The sequence below is a fragment of the Vipera ursinii genome (genome assembly GCF_947247035.1).
Source record: "Vipera ursinii genome assembly, chromosome: Z".
Lineage (NCBI taxonomy): Eukaryota > Metazoa > Chordata > Lepidosauria > Squamata > Viperidae > Vipera > Vipera ursinii.
Genome location: NC_139517.1, coordinates 19,516,823 through 19,528,903, shown reverse-complemented (window position 1 = coordinate 19,528,903; position 12,081 = coordinate 19,516,823). Strand labels below are relative to the sequence as shown.

Below are 12,081 nucleotides of genomic sequence, written 5' to 3'. Positions count from 1 at the left end.
CTAATAGGACTAGGACAGAGGAATATCCCGTCCCGAGCCCTCCAGAGATCATTCACCAGTGCGACCAATGCCGTCTCCGTGCTGCACCCGGGCCTGAAGCCCGATTGGTACGGGTCTAGATAATCCGCTTCATCCAGGGCCAGAGGGAGCTGATGCGCCACCACACTCTCAACAACCTTCGCAAGAAAGCGAAGTTTGGAGACCGGACGAAAGTTATTTAGCACAGCCAGGTCCAAGGCAGGCTTCTTGAAGAGAGGTCTTACCACCGCCTCTTTCAAGGCGGCGGGAAAACTACCCTCACTCAAAGAGGCAGATATAATCGCCTGGAACCAGCCTCGTGTCCCCTCCCGGGCTGCATAAACCAGCCAGGAAGGGCACAGGTCCAATAAACATGTGATGGAGCTCAGCCTCCCCATAATCCTGTCCACTTCCTCCGGAGTTACAGGATCGAACTCCTCCCAGGTAACATTGACAAGACCGCTCGTGTCCTGATCGTCTGACGCTGCCCAGTCGGAGTCCAAACCGGTCCGAATCCGAGCGATTTTGTCCGACAGATGTTGACTAAACTAAATGAAGTACGCAGTATATAAAATAAAATTTAATGTCGGTTCTGATCTCATGTCATCGTCTGTTGGTGTACGGCTGCTACCATGTCCTAACATCAACCTAACATCAACATTAATTTATCTCTTGCATATTTGGGAAGGTGAGGAGATTTGGCATTTCTCTCAGGCTAGTTTAGCTGTTGGAATTGCTCACAAGATTGGAAGCTCTCTCTGTGTGTGTGTGTTTCTGTGTTTCACAGCCACATGAGATAATGAATTTATTCCTAGATATAGATTTGCAGGACTGGCGTCTTAAAAATAGCTATCCTCTCAGTGCACACATATTTGAAATGTTGGGTAGCGTTGGATAGATTAGATTTTTCCTTGTTGCTAAGGATGGCTTCATGCGGGAATGAGGCAAGGAGCCCAATAATCTTCCCTCCTTTCTCTATTTTTGAAAGCAGAACCAGCCTTTTATGTTAAGGCCCTGCTCACTTTCCCAAACTCCAAACTCGCGCATTCTAGGGCTGCAGAGTGATTTCACTACACCCCCCCCCCCCCGCTGATCTGAGCAGCAGAAGCATTTTCAAAACTTCTGGAGCTCACATCCATGGCCATGAGGTGATTTTATGATGCTCCAGCAGCCCAATCTGGGCGTCGGAGGCCTGCAAAATGCCTCTGCTGCCCAGATCTAGGGCTGCAGAGCAATTTTGCTTCCCCCCCCAGCTGATTTGGGCAGCAGAAGCATTTTGCAGGCCTCCAAAGCCAGGATCCGGCTGCTGGAGCATTGCAAAATCGCCCCACGGCCATCGCTGCGATCTCCAGAGGCTTCAAAAACACTTCTGCTGCCCAGATCGGCTGTAGGGGTGGGGAGCGAAAGTGCTCTGCAGCTGTCGATCTGGGCAGCAGAGAGAAAGAGAGATTGAGCCAGCAGGGAAGCAAAAGTGTGGGGAAAGGAAAGCACTGCAAAGTAAGCAAACTTACAAAAAGGGAATTTCTCTGTCTCTCTCACACACTGTCTTCCCCCACCCACTTTAATATCAGTGAGGCTCCTCCAATGGACCATGACCCAGCATTTGCCCCGGTCCCATCCCCCCTCTGGCAGAGACCCTCAGATTTGCCCCAGTCCTGCCCAGGTCCGAACAAGTGCCCCTGACGCCAGTGATGTTGAGCTGGCCACGCCCACACAGTAGGCCACGCCCATGCCAGATTAATAAGATGAGAGTTCCGGCACCTTTTTTTTAAGAAAAAAAGCACTGATAAATTGTATCACCAATGGGCAACCTTATTATAAACAGTTTAAGGGAAGTGGTTGAAGCAACAGGCATCATGTCACCCCCCAATACTTCCTTTTCTTTTCACCAGCATCTTTCCTTAGCTGGTGGTGTCTGAGGTTTGTTTTTGGGGGGGAGGGGGGTTGGAGGGGGTGAGATCTTTGAGTCAGCGTTAATTCATGGCAACTGACAGGATAGATTCCTGTAGTTTTCTTGGCAAGAATTTCAGAAGCAGTTTGCCATTGCCTGCTTCCTGGGGTAAGAGAAAGTGACTGGCCCAGTGCCACCCAGCTGGCTTTGTGAGCACTTAAAAATTGGTCTCCCGGTTTTGGGCATGGGTGCTACACCAAACCACCTCTCTTACTTTAGCTGTATTGGATGAGAAAGCAAGCGAGAGAAGTAGGCTGTGAAACACAGAATGCACGCGCGCGCACACACACACACACACACCAGCTGCCAAATGAACCTTGGTCTTCCTCTGCAGAGACATCTTCAGCACCTTGTCGAGGCCGTGGGGGTTTGTCATGCTGCAAGTTTGCTCAGCGTCTGCTAAGGGCTGGCCGATAGCAGAGGGAACGGTAGCCTTGCCATGTGCTCCTCACCGGCCTGCTCCCATGCAAACTCTCGCTGACAGTGCTGAACCGGCAGTCGCCATCAGATGCCCGCCTTCCCAAACTCCAAATTCACGTGTCCTACTTTTCTCGCTCGCCTTCTCCAACTCCAAACTCGCGTGTCCTAGTTTGGAGTTTTGGAAGATGACCGAGGAAAGTAGGACACACGAGTTTGGAGGGAGTAGCATAGCTTGTGCAAAAGGTGTGTGTGTGTGTGTGTGTGTGTGTGTGTGTAAAAAGGTGCCGGAACGCCGTTCTGAGCGTTCTATGAGAAAAAAAGCCCTGCAATTTATAGCTGTCAGTGATAAAATTCTGAATCCCATGTTGAGTTGCTTTCCTTCTCTCAACTTAGACCAGACACATGTTTGCTCCAAACGTTCAGCAGGCTTTTTGGGGATTCGATACATACTGCTTTCCAGGCTTAAGAGGAAATTCCAAAATGGGACTCTATTAGGAAAAAGAAGTGAAAGCAACTGGATTTAGGGAATATAGGAGCCTCCTCAACCTTAGCAACTTTAAGACATGTGGCTGAGGAATTCTGGAAGCTGAGGTTCACACATCTTAAAGCTGCCAAGGATGAGAAACCCTGGTCTAATTGATGGAATCTTGGGGGGCAGACCAGATGCTAGGTAGAGCTGTTTTTCATTTCTCTTTTCCATCACTTTTTACATTCGTTTCCTTTTTTTTTTTAAATCGGACTTTGAGGAGGAGAAACCTGCATCCTGTGTATTGATGGAAATCCTGAAGGAGGAAGTCTTTAGATCCTCTTGCTCTCGAGAAATATGGGGAGACTTTGCTATCATTTTTCATCATGACTGTGGAACATTGGAAATGTTGTAGGTACAAGCTGCTTGCCAATCAATCAGATTGTGATCACATGACCATGGGGATGGAGGGCCTTTAAGGATGGTCATAGGTACCACTCTTTCCATGTTGTAGTAACTTTGAAAGGTTACTGAATACGTGGTTGTTAAATGAGGACTACCTGTACAGTTACCAGGGCCAAAGGTGAGGCATAATTGGAGATTAATTTGGCAAGATTTCTGAATATTGGCCATTTGTTGCAAATTTCTCCCAAGAGACATCTGATTGGGGCAAGGAGAGAAGGATATGCTATGTTGGGTTATCACTTAGACCTTTGGCCATCTTTATTCCCTTACTCCTCTTTTTCCTGCACAATCCACAGGTTGAATTTATGTGAGGATAAAATTCGTATTATGTCGGCTTCTCTGAGATTTTTGGAAAAAGGACAACCTGCAAAGGTTATTCAGATAAAATGCATTCATTGTTTATCTCATCATCAGAGAGAGTGAGTCTGAGGCTAGGTCTCTTTCAACCCCTCTTAGGGCAATTTCATCCCAAGGCTTATAAGAGAAAGGCTTATAAAATAGCAAGCCCACCCATCACAAAAGGACTTTCTGCCATTGCTTGCAAATGTCCGGTTATTTCTTTAACTCAAGTAGAAATCAGCCAATGAAAAAGACTTGCTTGAAGGCATCGTGAAGTCTGTTTCTAACTCTGTGCGGAATTTCAACCCGCTGTTGCCTAGTTGTTGAATGCAGATTTCATCCAGCTGTTGGCTTTGAGCCACTGTGAAGTTTTCCTTCCAGTCCCCTACCATGCCTAGAGATGGGTAAAACATAGGGAGAAATATTAAAAAAAAATCTCAGTGGTCTGGATTACAGCATTTTTTTCCTCACTCCTGTGCTTTTCAGTCTTGGCTATATTAAAATGGAAATTTTAGAGACCAGTGGGAGTTGAAGTCCACTCATCTTAACATGGCCAGGCTTGAGAAACACTCAACTGACCAACAGGTTACAGCACTCCTCCTCAACCAGTTTGACTTCTAAGAAGTCTTTCCACGTTTGATAATTTGGAAACTTATAAAAGGGACATCCAAGCTAGACGTAAGGAGAACATTCTTGGCAGTGAGAACAATTAATCAGTTAAAGAGCTTGTCTTCAGGAGTTGTTGGTGCTCCATCACTGGAGGTTTTTAAGAAGAGATTGGACAGCCATTTGTCTGACATGGTACAGAGTTACCTGCTTGAGTAGAAGACATCCAAGGCTCCTTTCAACTCTGTTATTCTGTCACCTTTGTTCCAGTTACTTTGGAAAATATTTTGGACAGCAATGTAATAGCTCCTCTATTTTTCTCACTGTTCAGCACAAATGCTCCCTTTCCCACCAAATGTAGCTAGAACTTAGTTACTCTCCTCACCTTTTCTCATAAAGGGTGACACTGTCTGATCAAGGACAAATGAAGGCATGTTGCTGTAATTAGCCATTGGGTTATCTTTCATGCGCTCAAATCTGGTGTGCTGCACAATCTGATGCAGGACTGATTCTGAAATCTCTATATTTAGGAACTCAGCCACTTTTTGTATTTCACGAGTTGGGTTCTGTGAATGGAAAAAAAAAGATTAGAGCAAGAAGTGTAGTGAACTGGGTTGTGAGAATCCAGTTTTATCTTACAGAAAGTCTCATTGAGAAAAACATGTTTCTGTGTGGTCTTCACACCCTGTGTTTTGGTGACCTAATTAAGAACTTCTGGTTAATTAACTCTGCTCATTTAGCTTTTCTCAAAGTAACCCATGTTCACATTCACCTATTAATAAGGTTTTCAGATTTTCTATGACTTGGGATAGACTATAATAGAGCAGTGGATATAAGAGGAGGGAAAAAAATTAACAGAAAGTAGATGCACATTTTCCCTTTGAAATCCAAATCTGTTTAGCCATCTATTTCCAACTTTTCAACTGCAATTGCATGGAATCCCAGGGTTTGGGGAGTGATTAGGGTTAAAAAAAATCTTTTTGGCCTTTGCATGCGAAGCAAACACGCACACCAGTGGTGTGAATTTTTACACACTGCGACTCAGATGCCACTCTCATGCTTTGCAGTTACTGTATAAGTGTAATAATTTTGTGAATACTAGCTCTGTATTTGAATCAGATCATAATTTTTTTACGATAAATTTTTAAAAGGTAGGTAAAGTTTTTCCCCAAAAAATCTTAAAAAAAATTGTGCTATATTTTTATTCCTATTGCTTAGGCTTCTGTTCTTTAATAAGTTTACTATTCAATATTGTCAGTTAATGTTCTTGGTTTATAGAAATTTATAGTCTTTATTTAGAAAATCTGTTGGGCTTACCTTTAGAAAAATTGAAATCCCTTTGATTTAAACCAGTTATTTAACAGCAAGTTATTTCCATTTTGATGATACATTTTTATTGTGTACCAACACAATATGATGATACAAAATGCAAAAAAAAATGAGAAAAAGATGTCGATTTGATTATGCAAATTAGAGGCATCCTCAGATAGGCAATTGGGTACAAAAAAGTTAAGATGGTGGATGTGACTGAGGGATCAAAGCTCTGCCCCTTTTTACATATGCAATTCAATCACACATTTGCAATCTTGACATTTTTGGCTTCCTCCAATACCTCTGATACAAATATAAACAAAGATGTTGCTTTCCTTTGCTCAGGGATCTTAAAACAGAGGAAGTTTCTAAATTTTGAGAAGTAATTCTCTAATTTCCAGGATATTTTTATCTATACAATGGCAAGAAGCCATTTTATTTTATTTCCTCAGATTATTTCATTGGCCACAAATAGGTTGGTGAGAGGACCAGTGCTGGATATACAGCAAACTAAATACATCTCCATGGAGGGCTGAAACAACCACAGCAAAAACTCAAGAATTTGTATCAGATTGGTTGTTTGAAATCTTCCATACAAGGAGAGAATGGGGGATCACCAACACAGGCGCTGGACAGCTGCTCCTTAATTTTTTTTTAACATTTGTATTATTGTCTTTTATTGTTGTTAGCTGCCCTGAGTCCTTCGGGAGATAGGGCAGCATATAAGTCCCCAAAATAAATAAATAAATTTGAATGCTAGAGATGAAGGGAATCATCAATTACATAACTGCAGTGGATCCCTTTAAAGAACAGTGTTGTTTCTAATCACTTTCGGAAATTGCTTATCTAACCACCTTAAACCTCTTACAGATCTTTGAAACAACAAGTTTTAAAAGCTAAAAATCCCCATTGGGGAAGCTGTATTTGCTTAAAAACCACATGATTTGCCTATGATGGCACATTTGCTTAACATTCACCATAAAAGTTGCTATAAAATCGGGTCAAAGTTCACTTACAGCCACAATGACTAACAATGGAAATTTCTATCCTAATTGTGGTTGTAAGTCAAGGTCCACCTGTAAAAAAAATATATGTGAATCTTATTTGGTAAACACTAGTAGTAAAAAATCCTAAGGTTCTCTTTCTTGGAAAATATTACCTGAGTATGTCTATATGTATAAGTGTATGAGAGATGCTTACCTCTTTTATATCTTCATAAAAGAGCTACAAAATTGAATGATGGCCTTTAGCCTCCCACCAACCGCGAACATGGTCAAACCACGACCCATAACAAACTGCAAAGAGAAACTTAAATTAGAAAATAATGTATAGTGTCCAAATCTGCTTCAGCCACTTTTGTAAAAGTAAATCTAGAAAAAAAATAGCAGTGGTTTTTTCTCGTTTTTTTTCTTTCTAAAAATCCTGATCACTCCTCACCATGTGTGTTGTTAACCAGAAAGTTGCCTCCTGTATCAGGAAACTCAATGAAAGGGTAATCAGCATCACCTACACCCATAAAACATGCAGGCAAGAAGCCTTTTCTTTACACAAATAGCCTCTTCTTACCTTTCCCAGTAATAAAATTCTCCAGAAAATCTCCCCACTTTCCTGGATCTGGAAGTATTTTATTCATGCGATGGAAATGAAAGAAGGAGACAGCACAGTCCTTAGCATTTCTGGCCACATAAATGATCTGTGAAAATAAAATGTATGGGGAACATATGCTGAAGGAAGTTCAACTTATGGGAACTATTTGATGTGTCCAGGCCATTGTTGAACCTCCTTCCAGATAGTAATTGACAGAGTTTATGTAGAATATCTCCTGAGCCAACAAGGAGAATGCACAGAAGAAGTGGTACTGAGAGTAGCCAGGTTTTGCACAGCAACCACATTGATACACTGAGGCGTGTAAAAAGGAAAAAAAAAACTTTACTTTTAGGAGTAGCACAAGTCAAGAATAAACAGTCCAGGTCATACACGGGTACAGAGAAGATATCAACAGTTCAAGAGTTATCCAATACAAGTCATCTTACCAGTCCAAAAGTCAAAAACACAGTTCTTCGGGTTTAGCAAACAGTAGCAAAACCACAATCAACAATAATCAGCAAGCAATGTAACAGAGTAACTAACACAGAGAGAAAGAAGCTATGTCTCTAGCTCCCTCTTATGGCCATTGAAAGAACACAGTGTTGGCCAATCATTACACATTTAAAGGGATACAATACATTACAAATCATAGCTTATATATTGCCAACCCAAACAGTTAGGCTGTAATCATATGACTAACATTAATCAAATCTAATTCTACTTAATTTTTCAAGATCAGTCAAAGTTGATTAGGTGCTGTAACCTCACCTAAATCTGATCAAGTGGAAAGCAAAATTTAGTGTAGACGTTTCAGGCTTTTCCTTCTTGATTGCTGAAACTTTTCTTTCTTGACTGGATCCTCTATGATTATTTTTTGTATTTTTGTATTTAATTAGCTGTATTAATGCTCGTCTATAAATACTTGCATGTCTACTTAGAAATTAGACACACTGTAGGTTAGGAAAGTATTACAGAATGAAACTCTATGCCTTGATGAACACCGATACACTGAGTAAAGAGCTCCAAATCTTTGAATAACCCCCCCACCCCCGATAATTCTAACCTTGCAATTTTGCTCCCAGAAGGAAATTGGCAGGAGTTGAACTGGGAGATGAGATTTGAGGGTTCGCGGGGAAGGCATTGCCAATGCCAATTCCAAGCCTGCAATATCAGGGGAGACAATCAGCCACACATTGCAGAGTACAGTTTTTTATTTTACCATTTTCCCTCCGTGCCTGTGGGTCTCACCTGAAGGGATGGGCTTTGGAGGGAAAAGTTCTATGTAGGGGCTCCACTCGTAAATGGGTGCCCGGGCACATTTCTGTGCATCTCCTCTATGCTGGACCATGTCCACAATTTCCTGTATCCACGTGGTCCCTACCAGAAAGGAAGGAGAAAAGGTACAGGGAATAGAGAGTTCAGCTGGTTGTCCTGTCTATCCACATTTCATGGTTATCCATAGCTCTACCAACAACTCTCTTGGGCTCCTCTTTACCTGCTTTGGGATAAGTGCAGAGAAGAAGGTCATCAGGCCGAGCTTGAAAACCACTTATTAGGTTCCAATTCTCTACCATTTCGCTGAGCATTGGGATTCCCTCAAATTCCACCAGTTTGGGGCGCTTGATAGCATTCAAGGTTTCCATCTCGGATTTGAGGCCTATCCACAACACAGCAAAGGAGATATTATTGTACGGTACTTCTTGGTCACCTCTGCCAGAGCTCTCCTTCCTCTCTCACGGTTGTCACAACATACAATGTCAGATCCATTTGCTTTTTCATTCCTGCTATGGATTTTCAGCTTTCCTTCTGCTCCTCCCTCTTAACAAAGTCCACTGATATGGGTGGAGCACATCTGTTGAGGCAGAATTGGAAATACTTGTACGTTTCAGGTAGACATTTCTCATATGTGTAAACTGGGCATTCAGCTTCTATTGTTTTTTTCAGCAGAATTAATGGAATGTACATATATAATACAATTTTGTGGAATAGTTGCTGATCAAGACCTCAGATTTCCACACCAGATGTCTTAACCATGCAAAGCAAAAGTAAGGCATCCAGAAGACATGAGTGGAAAGTTATGATACAAACTGTATTTAATCTGAACAGAAGCGGTGCTCTGCTGGATGAAACCCCTGGCCTCTCTAGCCCAGCAGTCTGTTCTTACCGTGGCCAACCAGTTGGGCAAAAAAAAAAAAAGAAAAAGAAAAAGAAAAAAGATGTTGATTTGATTATGTGAACTAGGTGTTAGTTGCAAAGTCGTGTCCTACCAATTGCGACCCCATGAACAACGTTCCTCCAGGCCTTCCTGTCCTCTACCATCTTCTGGAGTCCATTTAGGCTCACGTCTACTGCTTCAGTGACTCCATCCAGCCACCTCATTCTCTGTCGTCCCCTTCTTCTATTGCCCTCAACCTTTCCCAGCATGAGGCTCTTCTCCAGTGAGTCCTTCCTTCTCATTAGGTGGCCAAAGTATTTGAGTTTCAACTTCAGGATCTGGCCTTCTAAAGAGCAGTCAGGGTTGATCTCTAGGACTGACCGGTTTGATCGCCTTGCAGTCCAAGGGACTCGCAGGAGTCTTCTCCAGCACCATAGTTCAAAGGCCTCAATTGTTTGGCGCTCAGCCTTTTTTATGTTGAATTCCAATATTGCATGATCACTTCCCCCCAAGGTTCCTGTGGCTTCGACATTTTCTATCATTTCATCTCTGTTTGTGAGAATTAAATCCAATATGGCTAATCCCGTAGATCCCTTCTCTACTTTTTGGGAGAGAAAGTTGTCTGCTAGGTTTGTCAGGAATCTGTTTGATCTTCTACTTGGTGCAGAGTTTGTCTCCCAGTGGATATCAGGGTAATTAAAGTCCCCCATTACTATTGTGATGTGCTTCTTACATACCTTAGTTAGCTGACTAGCAAAAAGTTCATCTACAGTATTTCCTTTGCTTGGTTGGGCGGCCTATAGTATACACCTATGGCAATGTCATTTCCCCCCCTTTTATATTGACCCAAATGCATTCAAGTTTACAGTTTTCATCTTATTTCATAACGACCTTGAGAGACATTGTTCCTCCTCCTTCCCAGCAATAACTAATTCTAGCTTTAACAGTAACACACAAGTTTAACATATGAAATAGCTGCTTCTTACGGGAGCACCTGCTGCCAGCGTCATCTTCCCTTCGTCCTGTGCGCTCCCACAGAGAGGGCCTCCTCAGGGTGCCGTCGGTCAGGCTCCCGACCTTCGCTCTTTCCGCCGTGATCTGAAAACCTATTTATTTGAACAGGCCGGCCTGGTTTAAGGGTTTGAGGTATTTTTAATTATTTACTGTTAGGGCTTAAATTAATTTAATATTACTTTTAACTTTTGTATGTAGTGCTTTTATTGCCCTGTACACCGCCCTGAGTCCTTCGGGAGAAGGGCGGTATAGAAATTCAATAAAATAAAATAAATAAATAAATAAATAAATAAATAGCTGTTTTTTCATCTTTTGTCAAAGCAAGAACATTCGATGTTAGCAGGGTTGACACTAGACACTATAGGTAGAGCACAGGCCGTTACCTCACATAGGAGCAAGAGGGAGGGAATGGCTTGAGAATTGCTTTTGCATTCTTCTTTGTTTGCCCCTTTTGTTCAGGTAATCTATATCGCCAGGAATGTCAAGGACACTGTGGTTTCGTATTTCCACTTTCATCACATGAACAAAACCTTGCCACATCCAGGAAACTGGGAAGAGTTTCTGGATAAGTTCCTCGCTGGGAAGGGTGAGTAAAACCTGGAGAGTAAAACCTGCCTCAGTGAATGCTCCAACACTGGAGGTTTTTAAGAAGAGACTGCACAGCCATTTGTCTGAAATGGTATAGGGTTTCCTGCCTGAGCAGGGGGCTGGACTAGAAAACCTCCAAGGTCCCTTCCAACATTATTATTGTTGTTGTTGTTTATTTTATTTATTTATTTTATTACATTTATATACCGCCCTTTCCCGAGGGACTCAGGGCGGTTTACAGGGTGATTAAAAAACCAAGATACAAAAATTAAAAACAATTTTTTAAAAAAATTTATATTTGTCCCTGCATAAATAAAACCCCAGTTAAAATAAGATTAAATCTCAGCCTGGGCCAGAGAGCTCGAAGAGCCAGGTCTTCAGGCCCCGGCGGAATGAACGGAGGTCGGGGGCAGTCCTCAGCTCCACGGGCAGCTGGTTCCAAAGGGCAGGCGCCCCCACTGAGAAGGCCCTATCCCTGGGTGTTACCCGCCGGCAATCTCTTACCGGTGGCACCCTGAGAAGACCCTCCCTGCGGGAGCGCACTGGACGAAGGGAACTTGATGCCGGCAGCAAGTGTTCCCTCAGATATCCCGGACCCAAGCCATTGTTGATAATAATAATAATAATAATAATAATAATAATAATAATAATAATAATAATAATAATAATAATAATAACTGGTCTAAAGAACTATAGCTAGTCCTCGATTTAACAGTTTGTTTAGTGACTGTTCAAAGTTACAATGGCACTGAAAAAAGTTACTTATGACCATTGCAGCATCCCTGTGGTCATACAATCAATATTCACATGCTATTTATGACGGTTGCAGTATCCCAGGTTCACAGGATCACTTTTTGCAACCTTCTGACAAGCAAAGTCGAAGAAGCCAGAATCGTTTAAGTGCAGTGATCCACTTAATAACTGTGGCAAGAAAGTTCGTAAAATGGGGCAAAACTCACTTAACAAATGTCTTGCCTAGCAACAGACATGTTGGCATAAACCGAGGATTACTTGCATTTCCTCTGAACTGTGCCACATTCCTGAAAAACCGTGTCATAGAATGGTTTATCAAACTATCCCAAATGTGTGGCCATTTGCGGGATTATGTTATTTTCAAATGTAGAATAGAATTGACAAAAAAACTCTTTATCAGGAAAATAA

At 42.2% G+C, this 12,081-nt stretch overlaps 1 protein-coding gene across 1 annotated transcript in view; it reads right to left on the bottom strand.

Moving 5' to 3' along the window:
• Positions 1 to 3,880: 3,880 nt before the first annotated feature.
• The window catches only part of LOC310649146 (uncharacterized protein), a gene marked incomplete at both ends in the record, with an annotated part of 35,890 nt that continues 27,689 nt past the window's right edge, over positions 3,881 to 12,081 (bottom strand). The window contains 9 exon segments of the mRNA XM_083377434.1: positions 3,881 to 4,053; positions 4,651 to 4,831; positions 6,777 to 6,800; positions 6,804 to 6,871; positions 7,143 to 7,269; positions 8,227 to 8,324; positions 8,412 to 8,540; positions 8,659 to 8,820; positions 10,779 to 10,909. Coding sequence (XP_083233560.1) covers positions 3,881 to 4,053; positions 4,651 to 4,831; positions 6,777 to 6,800; positions 6,804 to 6,871; positions 7,143 to 7,269; positions 8,227 to 8,324; positions 8,412 to 8,540; positions 8,659 to 8,820; positions 10,779 to 10,909 — 1,093 coding nt within the window.